At 34.5% G+C, this 23,870-nt stretch overlaps 2 protein-coding genes across 2 annotated transcripts; one reads left to right on the top strand and one right to left on the bottom strand.

The window, feature by feature from the left end:
* The first annotated feature begins 9,733 nt into the window (after positions 1-9,733).
* Positions 9,734-12,104, top strand: LOC127127591 (protein MAINTENANCE OF MERISTEMS-like). Its single transcript, XM_051056841.1, has 4 exons — positions 9,734-9,849; positions 9,944-10,665; positions 10,747-10,837; positions 10,925-12,104. Exons 1-4 carry the CDS (start codon positions 9,790-9,792, stop codon positions 12,038-12,040), a joined length of 1,989 nt encoding a protein of 662 aa, XP_050912798.1. The 5' UTR covers positions 9,734-9,789; the 3' UTR covers positions 12,041-12,104.
* Positions 12,105-12,710: 606 nt separating this feature from the next.
* On the bottom strand, positions 12,711-16,665 carry LOC127127590 (uncharacterized). Its single transcript, XM_051056840.1, has 3 exons — positions 15,774-16,665; positions 13,175-13,723; positions 12,711-13,075 (listed from the first exon to the last, which is right to left on the bottom strand). Exons 1-3 carry the CDS (start codon positions 16,656-16,658, stop codon positions 12,974-12,976), a joined length of 1,536 nt encoding a protein of 511 aa, XP_050912797.1. The 5' UTR covers positions 16,659-16,665; the 3' UTR covers positions 12,711-12,973.
* Between the last annotated feature and the right edge of the window lie 7,205 nt (positions 16,666-23,870).

Here is a 23,870-nt window from a genome sequence, read left to right as displayed (position 1 = left end):
TCTTTCACTCAATTTATTGAAAGAAAATTATTTTGAGAGAGAGAGAGAGAGAGGAAAGAGAGGTAAATTCAAAGAATAGTAAAACTTTCAATAATTGGTGTGTCATGAGGAGGAATAGACCCTCCTTTATATAGAAGAATGAAAATTTTAAAAAAAGTTCCATAGACAAAATTAAAGTTCTAATCAATTAGCTTATGGTGGTGAGGATACCAAGGGTATGAGGCAACACATTGTTTTAACATCGTCAAACGAGAGGATACCAAGGGTATCTAATGGTGACAACTCTTCGATGTGAAAAATGTGAAACATAAGGTTGACCTTTGACAAAAAGCCATGGTGGTGAGGACCACGACCATTTAGGTGGTGGTGGTGGTGGCCCTCTCTCTTTTTAGGTTATTTATTTTGTATGTAACTATTTTGGTGAAGGGTTTATGTTGGTTTTTGGTGATGTTGGGAAGAGAGGGTTAGTGCAGGGTGGAATAGAATATTTTTGTTGATAAACTTTTAAAGAGGGTGTATGGACAGAGAGGATTTAATTTTCATAAACATTTGTTACCATTGAAATGAATGATACAATTGGTGTATTAATTTTTGTAAGTTGAGATTACCATATTTATATGGCCTAATAACTGTCAGATCCATCTTGTGGTCACCCATACTTCATGCTCATTTTCATATTTCAGTTTCTAACAAACTCTCCTATTTAAAGGATATGCGCGCCATTGAAGAAGCTCAAGACATCAACACCATGAGAGTAGATGAACTTATTGGGTCTCTCCAAACCTTTGAATTGGGTATTAGTGACAAATATAAAAAGAAAAACAAGAGCATAACTTTTGTATCCAACACTGAAGATGAAAAAGACCAATGTGACTTGGATATTGATGAAGGAATGACTAATGCTATTGTATTACTTGGAAGACAATTCAACAAGGTGTTAAAGAGAATCGACAGGAAGTCAAGACCAAATGTCAAGAACATTCCATCTGACATCAAGAATAGTAATGACTTTCATAAAAGAACAAGAACTGAAGAGAGAACCAATCAAGGTAAAGGAATTCAGTGTCATGGGTGTGAAGGATTTGGACACATTAGAGCAAAATGTCCTACCTATCTCAAGAAACAAAAAAAGGGGATGTATGTCTCTTGGTCTGATGATGATAACTCTGAAAGTGAACCTGAGGATGAAGTTGTTAAACGTGTAACTACTCTAACTGGAAGATATGAATCTGATGAAGATTCATATGATGAAGAATTATCCTATGAGGAACTAGCTGCCTTCTACAAAGAAATGTGCATCAGAAGTGAAGAAGTGTGTCAACTGGGAGAAAAATGGAAGAAAACTATATCTCAATTACAGATTGAAAAAGAAAGATATCAATTTACCATCTCTGATCTTCAAGATGAGGTGATATTATTGAATTCCAAACTTGATAACATGACAAAGGCTGTAAGAATGCTGAACAAGGGATCTAATGTATTAGATGAAGTTTTGAAAATTGGAAAGTGGCTGGAGATCCGAGGGGGGTTGGCTTTGATTATCAATCTCTGGAAAAACAAGGAGAAAGCTCTATCACGAACTTTGTTCTTCCTAAAAGGGAGCCTAAGCCTGTAATGTATAAACATCTTATTCAATATCGTGCCAGATATCATAACTCTCAAACTGGAGGCAAGTTATTGTGTTGGAGATGTCACTTCTATGGAAAATATGGTCATATAAAACCTTTTTGCTTCAAACTGTATGGTTATCCTAGGTATCCAACACATCCCAGGGCTAATCAAATGGTAACTAACACTAGGAAGGAATGGATACCCAAGCCTGTCATCTCTAGTCTCATAGCTCACACCTCTCTTAGAGCTTCAGCTCGAGAAGACTGGTATTTTGACATTGGATGTTCTAGACACATGAAAAATGTCAAGACGTTCTTGGAGAACATCAAGTCCTACTCAACCGGTTATGTCACGGTTGAAGATGGGGATAAAGGTGAAATTAAAGGAGTTGTAAGAATAGCCTATATAAGACTCCCAAGTCTTGATAATGTCTCGTTGGTAAAAGGCATGACTGATAATTTGATTAACATCAGTCAACTATGTGATGAGGGTCTTAAACTTAATTTCATAAAATCAGAGTGTTTGGTCATTGATGGGAAAAATGAAGTACTGATGAAGGGAGTCAGGTCTAAGGACAACTGTTACTTGTGGCCATCTTAAGAAATTAATTGCTCTTCCACATGCCTGATATTCAAAGAAGACGAAGTCAACCTGTGGCACCAAAAACTTGGACATCTACATCTGAAAGGCATGAAAAAGATTGTATCAAAAGAAGCCATCAAAGGTATTCTGAAGCTCAAAATTGAAGAAACAAAAGTTTGTGGTGAGTGTCAAATTGGGAAGCAAACCAAGATGTCACATCCTAAGTTACAACATCAGACCACTTCAAAAGTTTTGGAACTTCTACATATGAACTTAATGGGACCTATGCAGGTCGAGAGCCTTGGTGGGAAAAGATATGCCTATGTATTTGTTGATGATTTTTCAAAATTCACTTGGGTGAACTTCATCAAAGAAAAATCAAATGTCTTTGAGGTGTTCAAAGATTTATGTCAACGACTTCAAAGAGAGAAGGAATATGGGATTGTCAGGATTCGAAGTGACCATGAGAAGGAATTTGGAAATAGAAAATTTGTTGAATTTTACTCCTCTGATGGTATTGGTCATGAGTTATCTACTCCCATCACCCCTTAGCAAAACGGTGTTGTTGAATGCAAGAACATGACTCTACATGAATCAGCTAGAGTCTTTTAGAGGTTCTCTTAGTCAGACGCAATTCTTTTGCCTCTAGACTGCTTTACAACTTTTCAATTCTCACGGTGCTCAGATCCTTAGAATGTTCAATTGCTACAACAATGTAATCAAATCGAGGAGTAAGAAATCTCAGTACGTTCTCAATGATTACTTGTTCAAAAAGAGTCTCTCCACAAGATTTCATCTTATTTGTGATCAGAATCACTCTGGAGATATAATATGGTATCTTCTCATTGTTCTTTATATTGAGATTCTCATACTGCTTACGCAGAGACTGAAGCTTCACATTCTTCGCTAATGCATCACCTCCATAGCAACGTACCAGTATGTCCCACACAACCTTTGTTGTCTTCGAATCATCTATCTTCTCAAACAGATTCATATCCACACACTAATGAATGTAGAATAGAGCTTCATGATCGTTCTTCCTCAACTCTCTATACGTGTTCCTTTGTGCTTCAGTTGCATCTGCTGCAACTGCTGTATAACCGTCATTGACAAGATCAAGAATATCTTGAATGCCAAACAACATACCCATCTGAATCATCCACCGATTCCAGTTCATTCTGCCAAATAATGGAAGCTTTGTATTCAAGCTACCATTTTCACCGTTCATCATCGTTCTTGTGCAAGAACTCACTCAGATCTCACCAAACACTCGTGTTTCCCAATCCCTCAGAATCAAGAAAATGTGATTCTATTACGATTCCGATCGTGAGTTCAACACAAATTCAAGAAACGAAATCAGTCACGCACGCCCCATGTTCACTAAGTGTTTCCCTTGGTGTTTCTCGTGGATCCGAACCAAAGCTCTAGATATCAATTGTTGGTGAACAAGAGGAAGAGATGAAGATGATAAAGCTGGAAGAGAGAAAAAAGAGAAAAAAGTTTTTAACAAACTCTAACAGAAAATGATCCCAAAATTCTGTTATGGATTGATTGTGAAAAACAGTTGCACAATTGTTCATATACATAAAACTAAAATATCACGTAGACTAAGCTAAAAATGAGATTACATCTAACAATATTTTACCTTAAAAATACTTTTCGCTATCGGTGGTCATTGACTTGAACGTCAAAGTGCTTACCTGTATCATCCCTTAACGCAAGTCAAAACTTGAAGCAAATCCTTCCTATTAATGTCTTCAATATTATCTCCGATGTTTATAATTTAAAATAATCGTTTACCCACCTTATGATTATTGTATGGTTGAGCAAATCCATTCCCATGTGAGATTATTAGCTTAGCTGCCTACTTTAAGTATAAAAAACGTTCTTAATTTTATGTATTTTCTTTGTAATTTTCTTATATGAAGTAAATATGTGTTGTTAAACCCAAAAATATATGTGTTGTTGAACCATTCCACCTTTGAATACATAACAAGTTAGTTATATAACTTAAGCACTAATATTTGTTTCAAATCATACCTCCGTGCACGTCGTTGGTCGGATCACCTAAAAACACAACAATGTCTTGCAGCACTACAACCTCTTCTTTATTTAAAAATTCATTGTCCGTAATACTAAAACTTTATTAAAATAATACATTATAAAGTTGTTCATAGAAAAAATAGAATTTTTTTTTTTAATATCCAAAATTTTCAAAAAAATTTCAAAATTAACCATTTTTTCAAAAAAATTACACAAATGGGCAAAATTTGCCCTAATTGTGTACTAAGGCGCCACCCTAGTTGGCGCCTACCCTTAATGGGTAGGGCAAGTCGCCACTAGGAGTGGCGCCTATGCCCAATGCCTTTTTTTTTTTTTTTTTTTTTTTTTTTTTTTAATGTTTTATTAATTTTTTTTTTTAATTTTTTTTTTAAAAATATTAGATATTTGATAAATATATTTTTTTTATAAATTATATTAATTTATATTAACACTTATATATAAATAAAATTATTACAACATATATATATATATATATTAATTTATATATATATTAATTTATAAACATTTAATTTATAAACAATTAATATTATACACATTTAATTAATATATATAAATATTTATTTACAAGATATATATATATATATATATATATATATATATATATATATATATATATATATATATATATATATATATATATATATATATATATATATATATATATATATATATATATATATATATATATTAATTTATATATATATAATTTAATTTATAAGTAAATAATATTATTTATTAATTTTTGGGAGAATTAGGGTTATTCATGTTAAGGTTAATGTATCAATTATAATTAGGGTTTATTGATCGGTTATAATCCGAGTTTGGTAGTTATGACCTAATTGAAACCCTAATTAATCAAGTGCGACACTAATTAGGGTTAGGTATACTGGTGTACAACCCAGATCTTTTCCTATAAATAAAGTGTTATTTCCTTGCATTTTCTTCACCACTGTTTCCTACCACCTTCTGTATCAAGTTGAGTTCATGGCATCCCCAAGACCCTCGTCATGGCAGCGAACATCATCAAGGCGCCCGGATCCTGAACCAGTAATCTTAAAAAGGGATGGGCATGTTATTTTCTCGCCTTTGAAACCCCCAATGAAGATGAAATTTTGGAACATCCGTTCGTTGGACCAACTAAAAAGGTCCTTGATGTCTTGGTTAGAGGGAGATTACCAACCTGGTGAAGTCATCAGAAGGATTCAGAGGCTTAGAACAAGGTTCTCATTTGAAACTGGAGAAACGATACGTTGGTGGGTTGAAGTTGAAAGCGACATTGATTGCATCCAAATGATGCATGGATCAGACGACATAGTTTTAACTGTTGTAATTTCTTAGATTGTAATGGTTGTTTGTCATGTTGTTGTTGTATTTGTTATTGTTCTAGTACTTGTTCTTGTTTTAGTACTTGTTTTTGTTCCAGTATTTGTTTTTGTTTTAGTAATTGGTGTTGTAATGTTAGATGTTTGTGTTTGTTGTTCAAGTGTCATCTTCTATTTGGAATAAAAAGTAAACTTTAATTTAAAATGATTTTGGTACACAGATTTACGAAAGTGAAAACTAAGTTGTGGAACTAGATCCACGATATGGACATTTGTTCTTATTATGCCCTAGTTGTCTACATATGCTACACTTCCTCTGCATTTTCTCTGCGACGTCCATTTCAGTTCTAATGCGCCTGCTATTTGGGCGACCACTTTTATTCCGCCGCATCGATTCGTTGTGCCAAACAATTTCCCCGTCATACTCTGGCCAATACGCCTCCAATGCTACCACCAGAAAGGGATTGTCGTATACATTGAGCAATGTTGCAACTTTGTAGATTGGAGACACTAGCGATAATGCATCGAAGTGGCTGTGTGAACACGCTGCAATGACATGGGAACAAGGCATACGATAGGCCTGAAATTGACCACAGTCGCACCAACGGTCTGGTATTAGGACCCTATACTCTTGTCTGGGCAGCCCTTGGTTGTGGTCAATTGTCTCCTTGACACTAAAAGTGTGGCCATGGCGGTCGAATTCCGTAACCCGATGGCTGCTGGCTTTGGCAGATTCCTGCCTCACAAACTTCATGCAGGCATCACTATATACCTGACTCGTCTGCAACACTTCATTCCAGCGCCTGCCTCTTGTTACGAACAACGTTGCCATCCGAAAATACGTCGCACTCACCAATGCGGTTACCGGGAGGTTACGTATCCCCTTAAAGACGCCGTTCATTGATTCCACAAGATTTGTTGTCATGTGGCCCCACCTCACCCCATCGTCATATGATCTAGTCCACTTCGCTCGGTCGATATTATCGATCCACCTCCCTGCATCAGAATTTGCCAACACTATTTCCCGGCGATAGTATTGGAATCCAGGTTGGTTTAAGGCATACCCCGCGTTTATCAAATGTTGCTTCAAGAAGTTATCCTTGAACTCCCGCATAAAATTTTGGGCAATATGCCTGATGCAGTAAACATGGGTAGACGGGGGATCATGCCAACCATTTGCTGGATTATTGTATGCACTGTCTATTGAAGCGTGCCTGTCAGAAATCACGCAGATGCCAGCTTGTGGAGTCACGTGCGTTCGAAGATTCTTAAGGAAGAAACTCCATGCAGCAGCCGTTTCTCCTTCCACCAATGCAAAGGCTATTGGGAAAATATTTGAATTGCCATCTTGTGCGACCGCCATCAGTAACGATCCTTTGTATTTCCCATACAGCCAAGTTCCATCGACTTGAACAAGTGGTTTGCAGAATGTGAACCCGATGATGCAGGGACGGAATGCCCAGAAAAGTCTGTGGAAAATTCCATTACCTTCTAGACGAGTTCCGTCAGGGGATTGTGCAGGCAAGGTCTCCATTATAGTAACCGTCCCAGGTGAATACAATCGTAGTGCAGCCAGGTAGCGTGGTAGTTGTTTGTATGATTCCTCCCAGTTACCGTACACCAGTTCAATTGCCTTGGTTTTCGCTAACCAAGCCTTTCTGTATGACGGTGTATATTTGAAAACAGCCACACAATGGGAGATAATTGTTTTGACCTTCAGTGACGGGTCAGCCTCAACTAGAGGTAATATGGAATGGCAGATCATGTCATGGCTAAGTTTGCGATGATCCTGTGCCATGTTGGTGTTGACGCAAATGTGAGCTTGAGATATGGACCCTATCACCCACGCATTATGCTTCTTCTTGTACGATGCCATCAACCTATATCCACACTCCGGATTTTTGCATTCAATAACGTATCTTTCCGGATTTGATTTGATAACATCGTAGTCAACACAATTTTTCAAGTGCCAGTTCTTTATTGCTAACAGACACTCTTCCTTGGTCCGAAATTGGTCACCCTTCTTTAAGTCCTCATCAGACCTCATATATGGGTTGTAGAACATATCTGATGAGGGCTCATCCTCGCCCAAGTTAAGTGTTGTGAAGTGCGCAGGAGGTGAGTAGCGTTGCGCTATAGGTATTTGAGGTTGGTCTTCGTCTTCAGAATGACGGTTCACCAAGTCATCAACCACGTCTTCAGCATCATCAACCACATCGTCTTCAACGTGGTGCTCAGCATCTTGTTCGTCATCAATCACAGGATCAATAACCTGTGATTGAATATTCTGAGTTGGTTGAGGTTGTTCCAACACAATGTACAACACTATGTAGTCGTAACCAGAGTACTCATGGTTACGAAGCATGTATTGTGTCTCCATGTCATTTTGAATCAATGACTTATAAAACTTGACAGAGTTGTTTTCTGAAAAAAAAGGTTGTTGATAAAAAATTTGGGACACGGGTTGTCTTAGTTTGGACTCAATCTTCCTTTTCAGATAAGAGAAGTCAGCTCCTCTATTTAGACAAAACCGAGTGCATTCGGTGTTTCTAAATAGGAAGCCAGACATATCACATTCATAAGTCTCACCGTTGACGTGAGCTTTGACTTTGTATTGTGAAGAAGATGACATGTTTTGTGAAGACATTGTGAAGGTTTTGTGAAGGTTTTGTGAAGGTTTTGTGAAGGTTTTGTGAAGGTTTTGTGAAGGTTTTGTGAAGGTTTTGTGAAGATATTGTCAAGGTTTTTTGAAGATTGCTGTGAAGATATTGTGAATCCCTTTGAAAATGTGTGTGAATATTTATACTGCAAGAATCTTACTGAAGATTGCTGTGAAGATATGTGTGTGAAGATTGCTGTGAAGATATTGTGAATAACTCAGAGATTCCCACGCATGCCTTACACGTGTCACACCCTTGAATGCAACCCTCCCACCTAGTCTGTACTAATGCATGCCAACCTATCCACCTATAGCCTGAACCTAGTCTCAGAGATTCCCATGCATGCCTGTTCCCCCATCAAGTCTTCACCACCAAGTCTCAGAGATTCCCACGCATGCCTGTTCCCCATCAAGTCTTCACCTATTCTGTCTCAGAGATTCCCACGCATGCCTTACACGTGTCACACCCTTGAATGCAACCCTCCCACCTAGTCTGTACTAATGCATGCCAACCTATCCACCTATAGCCTGAACCTAGTCTCAGAGATTCCCATGCATGCCTGTTCCCCCATCAAGTCTTCACCACCAAGTCTCAGAGATTCCCACGCATGCCTGTTCCCCATCAAGTCTTCACCTATTCTGTCTCAGAGATTCCCACGCATGCCTTACACGTGTCACACCCTTGAATGCAACCCTCCCACCTAGTCTGTACTAATGCATGCCAACCTATCCACCTATAGCCTGAACCTAGTCTCAGAGATTCCCATGCATGCCTGTTCCCCCATCAAGTCTTCACCACCAAGTCTCAGAGATTCCCACGCATGCCTGTTCCCCATCAAGTAAACTTTTGGTGAATTTTAAGATCGATTACCCATAACCACCTAGTCTGCACCAATGCATGCCAACACTACCACCTAGTCTGCACCTATTCTGCAAGATTCCCACGCATGCCTTACACTTGTCACACCTTTGCATCATCAGATTCCACCAAGTCTTCCCCAAGACAAGACAACTCCCACCTAGTCTGCACCTATGCATGCCAACACTGCCACCTAGTCTGCACCTATTCTGCAAGATTCCCACGCATGCCTTACACTTGTCACACCTTTGCATCATCAGATTCCACCAAGTCTTCCCCAAGACAAGACAACTCCCACCTAGTCTGCACCTATGCATGCCAACACTGCCACCTAGTCTGCACCTATTCTGCAAGATTCCCACGCATGCCTTACACTTGTCACACCTTTGCATCATCAGATTCCACCAAGTCTTCCCCAAGACAAGACAACTCCCACCTAGTCTGCACCTATGCATGCAAGATTCCCACGCATGCTTTACACTTGTCACGTTTCTGCATCATCAGATTCCACCAATGCATGCCAACACTACCACGCATGCCTTACACTTGTCACATTTTTGCATATTCAGTCTACTTGAAAACGAGTATAAATAGAGGGTCATTCTTGCAAGTTTTCATCAACCACTAACACTTTTATTCAGAGAACTCAGGCGAAACTTCTCATCCACCAAGCTTCTTCCTACATTGCAGTCATGTCGCTTCTTACCATGGGCCAAGAACACAGAGGAACTAGGGCAAACATTGCCTCATTCGTAAGTTATTCTTGAACATTGCCTCTTTCGTATGTTTGTAATTAGTTTTTTAAAAGTCCAATATAATGATTTTTTATATTGTTTGTTTTTAAAGGATCCCAAGAAATTTCGTCAACGTTCACACCCAATGCCTTATCCAGACCCATGGTGCGTACCTTACATAGAGCGTGCGGGTTTCGGTCATGTAATGCATGTCGTAAATGCCACCATTGATGCCAAATTCATTTTGGCTCTGTGTGAACGTTGGAGACCTGAGACACACACCTTTCACCTACCAACTGGTGAATGTACCGTCACATTAGAGGACGTGTACATGCTTTTAGGTCTTAGAATAGATGGTAAGCCTGTGACCGGAAATGTTCAACAGCCTAACCAAATATGTGTTGAAATGTTGGGGGTAGATCTGGTCGAGGGTGAGGGGTCTGCCAAAGCAAGGGGTCAGGGTATTAAATTATCTAGCCTACAATTGTACCACGACTCCATAACTTTGACTGAGGAATCCTCCGAACAAGAAAAAGTCATAAAAACCCGGGTTTACATTATGCTATTGTTTGGGAACTTGCTATTTCCCGAAGGGACGGGAAATAGCATAAATTTTATGTACTTGAGTTTGCTCGGGGACATTGATAGAATAAGCACATATAGTTGGGGTTCTGCAGTATTAGCATTCCTATATAGCTCTTTGTGTAAAAATGCACAAAATGAGCACTGTACATTTTCTGGATGTGCTTTTTTGCTTCAAACATGGGGGTGGTGGAGATTGCCGAGGCTAGCCCCAGAAAATCCTAATGACTACTCCTTCCCCTACGCAACTAGGTAAATTTATGATCTTATTTCATTTTGTATATTTATTCTATAAATATTTGTAACTAATATTATTTATCTTTTTTTGTTTAGGTTCATTACAACCGGACTGGATTACAGTCTTACCCCCAAAAATAAAATTATATTTTATCGTCAACTGTTGGATCGTCTCCGAGCACAGGATGTATTACCACTAAATCACTCAACTTCTAACTGATTTATTAATGTCATGCATTCTCGATAAATAACATATTTACTTTTTTCTTTGCAGTTTATTTGGAGGCCATATTTGGGATTGGAACATCAACCAAACCCCGAAGATGCAGCTGTTTGGACAGCAAAAACGGCCATAATGCGGTTCACCACTGTGGAGATGCACCAAAGTGACCGTGTCAAGCTTCAATTCGGAATGCATCAAGACATCCCAGGCCCCCCAATGTCCATGGAACCTTGGCATCTGAAAAAAGTGAGCCACCAGTGGTATGCCCAAAATTGGAAGGAATTTGCTAAGGAGTTTCGAAAAATGTGGAAAGACCGTGCCCACTATGTTCTACAATTTCCGGTGGCGCCCAACGAAATGAAGCCGACAAGGGAATATGTGGAATGGTATAGAGCAAATACCAATCCAGAAATGATTGTGTCTGACCCGTTCTATTTGGACGATCCCCGGATGCAACAGCCATATTTCCAACAACAACAACCACCACAATATTCCCAACAACAACAACCACCACCTTATTACCAACAACAACCACCACAACCATTTTACCAACAACAACCACCACCACCTTATTACCAACAACAACCACCACCACCATATTACCAACAACAACAACCACAACACATGTCCACCCCCCAACCAAATCAACAATACATACCACAAACTCAATCCCAATACCATGAAGACTACCAACAACAAACTCAACATTCCCACCACCATCAACAGTCCCAACACCTACCACAATATCAATCCCCCTACTTCCACCAATCCCAACAATTCCAACACGGCAATTTCCCAAGCTCTTCCAGTCCTCCACCTAGCCCCGACACGGGTATACAAGAGGACTACCAACAGGACTACTACACACCACAACAAACATTGCACTTTGGCCAACCCGATTCAACCCTAAACTACCAAAGACCACAATTCGAGGGCGCACCCAGCAGTAGTCAGTTTGTCCCACCGAGACAAAGCTTCGAGGGCGCAGAGGGGACCCGTCTTTCCTACAGCACTGAAGGGACTTCGACCGAACCACAACGGCAAGCGGCAAGGGGGCGCGTTAGGGCAAGGGGTGGTAATAGGGAAGCACCACCACCACGTGAACCGTCTAGGCGAGTAACTAGACCTCCCCCGTGCGGATCGTACAAGGGACCGCATCATATGTGATTAATCATATCTTTGTAATATTTGCCTTGTCTATTATTTAAATAAAAATATTTTCTGTTTATTATCTTTATATCTTTATCTTTATCTTTAAAAATATTGTCTATCATATCTTTATACATATATAAATTAATTTTTTTTCCAAAAATTTACAAATAATATTAATTACTTATAAATTATATTAATATATATATATATATATATATAAATTAATATATATATATAAATTAATATATATATATATATATATAAATAAAAAAATTTAGACAAAATATATGTGTGAACATAAATTAATATACTTAATAAAAAACATAAATTTATAAATAAAAAAAAATTAAAAAAAAAAAAAAAAACATTAAAAAAAAAAAAAAAAATAAAAAAAAAATGGATTGGGCATAGGCGCCACCCCTAGTGGCGACTTGCCCTCCCCATTAAGGGTAGGCGCCAACTAGGGTGGCGCCTAAGGGTAAAAAATGGTCAATTTTGGCCATTTGTATAATTATTTTGAAAAATTGGATATTTTTGAAATTTTTTTGAAATTTTTTTGAAATTTTTGGATATTAAAAAAAAAAATTCGAAAAAATAATGCTTCGAGATATGATACGGATATCTAACCTAATAACCCAATAACATTTGAATTTAATGATAATAGTATCTTAAAATTTAACCAAAGATTTTAATTTTAAATCTCTCTATTGTAATCATCTCTGGGAAAAATCATCTCCATAGTAACACATTTGCTACAAAATGACTTAATATATGTGCACATGTTGAGTTGAATATTTAGAAAAATCTAAAGAATTCTCTTGCTAATGAACATTAACTATCAATTCATCCTCCTATTGCATCAGACCCTTGAGTCAATACTCCTTTTGAGTCTGCATTTACTAAAGACTTCATAAATTCCTTCCATTCTCTTCAAGGTGTTGTAAATTCTTAATGAGGAGTTACACTCTCAAACTGTTGACATGCTCTAACCTTGACCTGGATCACACTATCTGAGCCGTTCATTACTTCACAGCATTGTCTACGTGGCGCCTGATTACTCACCACATTTCAATCTAGTTAGACATCAAAATGGCTCATAAAAAATAAAAATGGATCATAAAAAATTGAAATGAAAGCAAAATTTCTTACCTTGTTCCACAAGTTAGCAGAAAATATAGGAGCCGATACATTCATATATTGAATTTTTAAAGGTTTCTCGTAATCAGAACTCTCACATTCATAATGAATTGGACTGGCGTATCTTTTATAATTAGACTGAGTATTATTTCCGTCGTCATTCAGATCAATTTGTTCTAGAAAATATACTAGCGGCCTTTTACATATATCCCAGCTAATGGGCCGGGTATTTAATGTAAACGGGCCATCGCTCCAGCTCTTCCATGTTTTGAAGGTTAAGAATGGCGTTTCAAGTTCTTTGGCCGTGGGAAAATAGGGATATAACTCAGCACTGTATCCCCAAGAAATTGATACTGTCCAATTTCGGGTGTGATCATAGCAAAAACTCGGTTGGACGGTCCGACCCGGATCCAATTTATAAGCTGTAACTAACTTTTGAAGTGCCTCTACTCGATCCATATCTGGGAACATTGGGTCCACGTAGTCTAAATGATGCAATGAAATCAATGGTGCTACTGGGTGGGGTGACAATAACCCATAAGGATTCCCATGTACATCAACCTGTAGTGACAAAATAATAAAAATATCTAAATTTATTTATCAAATACACATAAAATAAACCACTTAAGAGTTATATTTATATGAAGTAGAGACTCTAATATGAACAAACATCATATAAAACGGGAAAATTCAAGACCCTTAATGTCAAAAATATTGTAAACTCACACAGCTACATATATTATATTATTTAAGCTTTATTTATTTATTATTATTTGAAAAGTAAAATTTTTAATTAAAATTAATATTTTGAATTTTTTAATGAAAACTTTGTTTAATTACATGTTAACTATTCTGTGAGATAGAAATATATATAAAGATATTTTAAAGAAAAGAAAGAAAAAAATAATTTATTTTAAAAATATTTATATGAATTATACAAAGATATGCAAATATATATGATAGATATATTTTTTGATATATATATATATATATATATATATATATATATATATATATATATATATATATATATATATATATATATATATATATATATATATATATAATATATATATATATATATATATATATATATATATAAACTCAAGATAACAATCCCGAGATCAGGACAAAAAAAAAGAATAAAGGAGAGATTCAACGATCAAAGTATAAAAATTTGAGATAACAATCCCTAGATCGGAAAGAAAATCAACAGCAAAGAAAACTACAAATCACATCACAAAAAACAAAAAACAAATATGGCAAAATTAGAGTTCTCTAATATGAAGACACTTGAAAAGAGCATCACAATAACGAAAAATAAAACAAGAATACAACTAATGAAGATCGAAAACGTTCATCCCTCTGTCGACTGAATAATAGGATAAGATTATGCATATAAAACAAAGCACATGCTTTAAAAATATGCATGTACTTTAAATCTTAAGAGAACATGTGTTCCTCTCACATACATTTTATTATAAAGATTTTATTGTATTTTAATTATTTTTAATAAAAGCAGAAAACATGGCAAAATTTAATTCAATAAAATGTATATTAAAACATGTGCTAATATTTATTTTCTTTATTTTTATCTGTATGCTAGCATTTCCTTTTAATTATGAGTAGATATCATTTATTTTTAATCTGATAAGATTTCATCTTTTTGTTATTGAAAAAACATAATATCTTATAATAGCAAGGGGAGTACTACTTTTATAAAAAAACTATTAAAGGAATAATATTGCCAAAATAAGAAGAAAAAAAGAGGATGTATTAAAACATGCATTTTTCTTTGTACAAAAAAAAATAATTATTATTTTAACCATCATTTATATTAAGTGTTAAACTATATATTTTATTTACAATAGAGAAGTATTTGTTTTAGTATATTAGTTTAATGGCCAAAATTTCATTTTATTACATGTAAATAATTAGAAGTGGGATGAGATAGGTTGGAACTTGTTTTAAAAGTTATTTTGGCTGAAAATGGATTGGGATATTAAAAATATTAATATTTACTTGAACATGGAAAAAAAAATCAAATTAACATCACATTAGAAGAACTTCTTTAATTTATTTGATTTTTTTCTATAAATATATAATTCTATTCAAGGTATAAATTATATTATTCATAAAAATATGATAATAAATACTTTTCATGTTTTGATTTTTTAACTAAAATAAAAAATTCCATCAATGAATAAAACATAAATAAAAGATTGCATATTAAACTTCCTTACACAATTTCCGATCTACAAAATATTAAATAGAAAAATTTGTGCTAGGGATTATTTTAGAAAAGTTTAATTAAAAAAATAATTCAATACACCTAAGTTACATGATATAAAACATGCCTTCTAAAAAAATAAATAGGTGTAAGTTAACCTCTTCTATAGATATTTGTTAAAAGAATGATTTAGTAATTAATAATTAAAAATTCATTAAATATACTTTAAGTGTAGTTTGATAAAACAGATGGTCAAAAATGTTAATTATGACTAATAATTAAATAAAAAATAAACAGTTTATGGGAAAATAAAAATAATAATATTGCTTAATAGGGAATTAAATCGGATTCATAGTGTATGATAATTAAGAAGAAAAATACCTGATGAAAGCCAGGTTCTTTGGTAATCTGAACTCCAATTTCACTGATGCAACTTTGAATTTTCTGATCAGATCCATAATAATCGGCATACCTGTCAATACAACCGTCCAAAATCATCACCAGCTCCGCCGCTAAAGGGTAGCTTATAGCAAACCCTCCGCCACCATAACCCATCGTGTAAAAGTGCACAACATTTTGTTCTACACTCTCCGAATTTCCACCAATATAATACAATTGATTATGATCATATTTGGACAACACCGTAATAAGATTTTCCGGAAAGAATACGGTGTCGTCGTCACCCATGACGAACCATCTGACATTCTCCAACCCTAAATTAAAAGTCTCTTTCAGTATCCTCGCGATGCGGATCGCTGAACGAGAACCGTAATCGCATGTGTATTTAAACGACGACGTATCGGCAGAGACTTTGTACGGCGGAGATGTTTTCGGCCACGTTTGGTTTTTCGGCGGGGCGGTATCGAGCCAGACGAATCCTCTTGTGACATTAGGTTTCCACCAGAGTTCGGTATAATGGCGACGATTCTCCCAGGTTGAATAGGTCCCGCCGATTCCAAACACGATGTGTGAGATGTTGGTTGGAATCGGAATAGGATCTTCGGTTGCGTTGGAATTTCGGGTTAGGGTTTTAGGGATTTCGGATTGGAACATTTGTTTTAGAACTAATGGATTAAAATGGTTTTGTGGTTTCTGGTCAGAGATTAAAAGGAAGACAACATGGGAGATGAGGAAGATGCAGGAAATGGCGAGACCCAGTTTGAAGAATGGAAAGACATTATCGGTTTTGATGGTGGGGAGGAGAAAGGTTTTCCATTTGTTGAGAAGATCTCGAGCTGGTTCCCCGGAGGAAGAAGGCGATGACATTGGATATTAAAATTTTGAGGTTTATGAATGAAAATGGGGTATGAGGTATATTATATATACGCCTTACGCATATAGGTAATAAAACACACACGTGAGGTGTAGTGTTTCTGTTCTTGGGGGCAAGTTCGGTGGATTAAGTTGTTAGTGGCGTGAACGTCTTTGCATTATTTTAGGTTGGAGCAAGGGAATATGGGAAATTATATAAAAATAAAAATAAGAAAGGATTTTAGAAGTTTTTGGAAAGTTGTAAAAATCAGAATTAGTATTAAAGAAATTAAGATTAGTCTTTTATGACTAAGTTAGTGCCATTAATTATATTGATTTTCTAGTTTTATACCACTTGCCTAAGGATGGGCCATATATTACCACAAGAAAAAGGATGGGCCATATATTACCACAAAAAAAGGAGGATGGGCCATATATGGTGTTTTTTTTAGCTATTAGTCTTTTATGACTCCATCTAAAGTCCCAATGGCCTGCATATGTTTTTTTTCCTTTCGAGTCATATCTTTAATAACAAATGCTCACATATCTCATACAAATACAAATGGAAGTAGTTTTTTTTTAATAACACGACGAGCACAAGGGTACTCAAACCCTTACAATAAGAGAAGCGGGAATGTTACATCTGCTAGAATTAAGTCTATCATAAAATACTGAAGAGATTGGCAAACTAGAATCTACAAACATCCATCTCCACGAATGAAATTTAATGAAATTGATAGGATCCTCAACCGAAAAAGACATTTCTCTACCAATCCAAATAAATCATTAAGATGTTGCCCAAATGATGTTCCCTTGCTTGTTACCTATCTCCTTCCTCAACGATTTACCAAAGCAAATAAAGGAATCGTGACTATTAGTATCTAACAACAACTCAAATCCCATCTATCTAGCGTTTCCCTTCTAAACATTCACAACATAAACGTAACTCATAAATAAATGAGATGAGGTTTCTCCATAGATTCTACACAAAACGCAACAATGATCGAGACCACCAAGGAAAATACCTCTCTTCAACCGTTGGTCCTCCTTCGTAGCTAATCTATTCAAGAAAAGTCTCCACGTGAAGATCTGTATTTTTGAGGGGATCTTGGAACTCCACAAATACTAAGTTGTTATGTTGCTATCTGCAAGTGCACAGAATAATTAATTATAATTAAAAACACTACTCACTTTCGCGCAACTCGTGTTATGTTACGAAACCGTAGTTGCCTACTGTCGCTTAACAAGTTACAATTTCGAAACAATTTTTAAAAACAGATAAGTCCTAATTAACTAAAAGAGCGTTGCCGCTGTTTTAGAAATTAAAAATCTAAATTTTATGATCAGATATAGTCTCACATTGTCGCGCTATTAATCAGTATCTGCGTATTTTCGTTGTTGCGCAAAGCTTTTTAACTTTTAAAATAAAATTTAAAACTAAAAATATAATTTAATATTGAAAATCAATGTCAATATATTTTATCGAGTTTTGTCGAACCAACGATCCTCACATCTCAGGCTCTAAGAACTTAGTCGAATATGTTTATGAAAAACATATTGTTATTAATTAAATTTATTAATCTAACCATAAAATAAATAAATTTAATAGAAATAAAAATAGATTTATATATATATATATATATATATATATATATATATATATATATATATATATATATATATATATATATATATATATATATATATATATATATATATATATATATATATATATATATATATATATATATATATATATATATATATATATATATATATATATATATATAGAAAGAGAGAGAAAGGATTTAATATTTAAAAGCTTCACATTAAGAAGCGCCTTCCTGAATTACTTTTGTTAAGCTTAATATATAAACATTCCATAAAAAAAGATTTTTATATAAAATAATTTTATTAAAATGATTATATTGTTATTAAAATATTTTTAATATATTAATTATAAAAAGAGTATTTTCTTAAATATTTTTCTGACACGCTTAATATTTTAAAGTTTTATAAAAAGAGAATTTCGTAAAAATATTTTTCAATTTGTTATCATCATACTTAATATTAAAAATTTCAATCATTTTATTATTTTAAAACTCATGATAATTCAAGAAATGAGCTATGCAAATTTTATTAATTTTTGAATCAGTAATCACTATTGTAATGATTAAATTAAAATATTAAGAGCCTCGTTTGGTTTTTAAAATACGTTTAGAAAAAATTACTTATCAAAATAAATTATGAAAAAGATATATAATTATATGAAATTTGACATATTTTCTTTTTAAATTAAATCAATTTTATAAGAGTTAAGATTTTTCAAAGAAAGTTATGACATGATTTTACCTAAAAAATTAATATTATGAAGATTAGTAAACAATCTATACTTCTCATTATTTTCACATTAATATTATTTTCATATATTTTATTTTGGAATTATATTTAGTCTTCACAAATATTTATAGTTTAGATTATTTTAATTTTAAATAAAAATACTAACAAAAATGCTAAATGTTACTAATTAAGCTTTGTTGAAATTGCACGAGCGAATTTTCATTTATAAGAAAATATTTTATTTTTCAATTTATATTAATTAATTTTTGGTTTAGATAAAAGATGTGATGCTACCTATGAAATTTAAATCATTCCTACATTATAGCACTTTTCAAATACTAAATTCATTTTATATTTGTATTCTAATTAAATATTAAATGTGATTGCTACAAATATTTTAATAATAATATAATTATTGCAATAAAATTATTTTGGACAAGAATTTATTCTTATGAAAACTTTCCAAATTAACCTTAATAAAAAAAAATTCAATAAGGTGATCTTGATATGAAATTTTTAAATCCTACACATCAATTAATAGTTTTCATTTCTCACATCATTAGTTCTCACAGGATAAGCTCCATATATATATATATATATATATATATATATATATATATATAATATATATATATATATATATATATATATATATATATATATATATATATATATATATATATATATATATATATATATATATATATATATATATATATATATATATATATATATATATATATATAAGCAAACACATATGAGATCAGTACATACGGTAATAAATCAAACTGAAATGTAAAATAAAGTTGTGCAATTAACAATAAAAGAAATACAAACTAAATTTAGAAATTTAATGACATAAACAATGAATAATAATTCAGATTGAAAATTATGAACAACAAGAATAAATAATAAAATCGATAAAAGCAGAAATAATAAAGACTAAAATAAATTAAGCAAAAAATTAAAGCAAAAAATAAAGTAGAACCTGGAAATAAAAACCGAATAAAAATGGATTTTGAAATTAAATTGTAAACAAATTTCGGTAGGATTGTTGAAATATTCATTCAAGTGCAAACAAAAAAAACTCCTAATTCTAAGATGCAACAGACCCTCTATGTGAGAAACTGCAGCTTTTACAATAGTGAAATTTCTGCCTTAAAACAATGCTCTAAAACTTCAATAACTTGGATAGATGAAAACTTAGGTCTTATGGAAATATATAGTGATGGGAACTGCTGAAAATAGACTGAAATCGTGTAGGAGGAGTGGGAGATTTTTCTGCTGAAGTGGGAGAGGATTGAGTCTGGAAGTTGCATTTTTTTTGGCCTCAAAGTCCATGGAAGATGCCATTGCCTCATGGCGAACGCCGTGAGTGCAAAACTGGTAGAACATGACTTTCAAGGCCCATGGCGAACGCCATGAGTGTTGAACTACGTCCTTTTTTACTTTTCTTTGTGCTTAGGCGGCGCCATGGCAAACGCCATGGTGAACACCATGAGTGCATATTTTGCCCTTTTTCTTCGTTATTTACTATTTTTGTCCCGATTTCTCTCATGGATGCTCCTACTTGGAAAGTACCTGAAATAGACACAATATACAAGTATAAAACCATAAAATGGAAACAAAATGGACTAAAATGACATGTGTATCGAGTCAGAAATGTGATACATTTCATGATTATCAAACTCCCTCATACTTGAACATTTGTTTGTCCTTAAGCATGCTGCTACACACATGAAAATCTTTGAAAAATGCAGCATTATAATGTAAAGACTTAAAAACAATAGCGTTTAAATACTCATACTTGGCTATAAAATCTATTTCGATTAAAATTGCCTTGATAGGTACTAATTGCACACTAAGGATATCGTAAAAACGCAATTCCGCAATTATGCGGTCACAAGTCTCCCTTCTATGCAAACCAAATTGAATCATGCTATTATGCTCAAGTCTAACTTACTCATTCTCTTTTTCATCCTTTTTCATTCTAGTGCAATCACATTTAGCCTGTTATCCTTTCACCCTAATAGTAGGAAAATTTGTTAGTGACTATGATCTTATTATTTTTTTCCTTTTCCATGTACTTTGGCTTAATTTATTAATAAATAGAAGAACTAGATACAATTGAGCTAAATGATCGGATGAGGGTCACCTAACTTAGAAGGAACATTGCCTTTTTATTCATTTTTTTTCTTTTAAGCTCATGATCATTCACTTATTTGCATCAACTTCTCTATGTAGTGTGTGCTTAGGATGGTATTGAATGCTAAGATAAACTACTTAAGAACTATTAGATAATGAGAACTCAAGGATATGGATGTGATAGGTACTCAAATCGATCTCCATAATTGGGAGACTTGAGGTGTTATAACGATATCGATTTTGTACACTTTCCCAAGTCTCCTCAATCTAACCTCAATTTCATTTGTAGCCTATATAAATTCTAATCATGCAATAAATTTCCAAGTCTTATAAAGAAAATTTTTCGGTATGGTTCAAGAAACTGGGAGAATCAATAAACAATAAGAAATCACGTATATAGACTCGACATCACATGCATTGACTCAACTAATCATAACAATTAAACTAAAAATAAAATAGTGAAATCCTAATTAACATGAAATAAACTAGAAAAACGGTAAATCTAACTAAAAAGTAATAAAAATAAAGAAATAATGTTAGTTCCCCACATTTTTTTCCTCAATATTTTGATAAAAGTGGAAAAAGGAAAAAGAACCTAGATGCGTTCTACAAAGATATCAGTTCCAACCATGGGCTCAGCCTTGGTTCCAACCGCCTCGTCCTTCATGCCTACCCCTATCATATCCACCACACCCATGTCCATCATCCATTTGGAACTGCAAGCCATTCAATTGCACAGATAAGGAATCCAATTGGTTGTTGTGGTGATCTTCAACTGCTTACAAAAACCAGAGGTGCTCTAGCATCTCTTGGTGGCGGTGTTCCGCGCAGTTCTGATAGGTTTGCCACAGTTGGGCTTACTCTACCATGGCGGTCTGTGATGTCTAAATTTGTTGAATGTTACATGCTATGGTGTTTTGTGATGCTCTCATGTGACACACACGCCCTAAAAGTGAGGCATGGGTAGCCTATATCAGTTGCACATTATCTATCATATCCATTTTAAAAGCTTGCATCTAACCCATCTGCTTCATCATATTAGTTTATTACGTTTTCATTTGATTCATATGTTAATCATATATGTCTGTTGTTGATGCATGGCATAAATCAGGTTGTTACGCTCGGTATCTATGAAATTTTAGGCACGCATCTCACTAAGTATGTCATCAAGTGTAGCCCGTGCGACTCCGGTAGAAGTACCTGCAAAATGGTCAAAAAAATATGGGGCGATGTGCGTAGGTGAATCAGGAATAAGAGAGGAATAATGTGGTGGTGGCTCATGAATGGAAGAGCCTCGCTCTCTATGGTCATACTCATCATCAGTGGCACCATTAGAATTTACATTCTTAGGAATGTCCATGGGCAGAGGTCTGACCTCAGTATCTACATTCAGGTTATAAATCCAATTAGCCCTATTTTGCAATTGGTGCGGTTCGGGCAAAATAATATTAGGGAAGGTATGGGTAGAGGGTCTAGTGTAACAAGCTCCCTTTCTAAGCCTAGGGCGAGAGCTATGTAGGTAATCACTTCTCCAAAAGAAATAGACCCCTTCTTAGCAGTGCATATAACACCCAAATTTTAGTAATTTATTTTATGTAAGTCATTTTGATTTAATTGTGTATTTTTATGATTATTTTATTATTGGATGTTGGTGGGGTATGTGCCCTTGAGAAGGGAGAATAATTAAGGCGTTGTGACCATAAGATTAATCTAGAATAATTTATTTATTTTAGATAATTAAAATAATGATTTAATTGATTATTTAATTAAATATTAAGAAGAATGTGCAGAGATTTTGAGGGCAATGTGGTAATTACAAGGTTAAGTTAAGGGTAGTATAACGAAAGTCTATTGGGAGAAAGAGGTTTAATAGAAAAAGGGGAATAGGGAAAAAGGAATGAGAATTTCATGGTACATAGAAATTTGGAGAAAAGAGAAGAAAGGTATTCTAGCCATTGCTAAGAATCATCATTGAACTTACATGGTTATTCCCCAATAGATGTTAAGTATTCCATCCGTTTCTAGGAATCTTCACTGGATCTGTATCTCCCCATCAAAGGCATGCATTCCATCCATTGCTAGGAATCATCGCCAATTATTTTCTCTCTAGCCGTTTCTAGGGGTAATCACCTCTTTATTTTACATGGCTCTTATCCCTAGCGGAGTTTCTTCCCCTACAATTCTTCTTGGAATATTGTTATCCAAACTTTCCTCCTTGAAGAGATACTCTTTTAATATTTAATCCCCTCCTACCTTGAACACAGTGAAAGTCGTTGCTATCTATACATTCAGGTCTGAGAAGATTAAATATGGGAAGTTGTCATACCCTCAAATTTACCCTACCTCCATATCATCCTCTATAACCCTAATACATAAGCATACATCCTACACATATCATTTCATAAGCATTCATACTTAATGATCCACAATGTTCCAATAACTCAAGGCATAGGGTTCAATCATAAAGCCTCAAGACCCTATGATCATGTTGAGGTGTGCCTAAGCCACCTCAACTTTATCTTCATCCCCAATAATCCCACAAGCTTGGAGGAACATTCAAGTTATCTCACTCACTCTTCAAAACCCTAATTGGATGGCGAGTCCCCATTGAAGACACATGAAGATTCATCTGGTTACTCAAGGACCTCTACCCTAGTTCTTGACCCCCTTTGTCTTGTACAAGTCATGGTTCACCTTGATCCTTGATCATGCCATGAAGGACCCATAATATCCAAAAAAATC

This window comes from Lathyrus oleraceus, chromosome 3 (assembly GCF_024323335.1).
Source record: "Lathyrus oleraceus cultivar Zhongwan6 chromosome 3, CAAS_Psat_ZW6_1.0, whole genome shotgun sequence".
NCBI classification, from domain to species: Eukaryota; Viridiplantae; Streptophyta; class Magnoliopsida; order Fabales; family Fabaceae; genus Lathyrus; species Lathyrus oleraceus.
The sequence above is the reverse complement of the archived record's forward strand: the minus strand, read 5'-3'. Positions and strand labels throughout refer to the sequence as shown.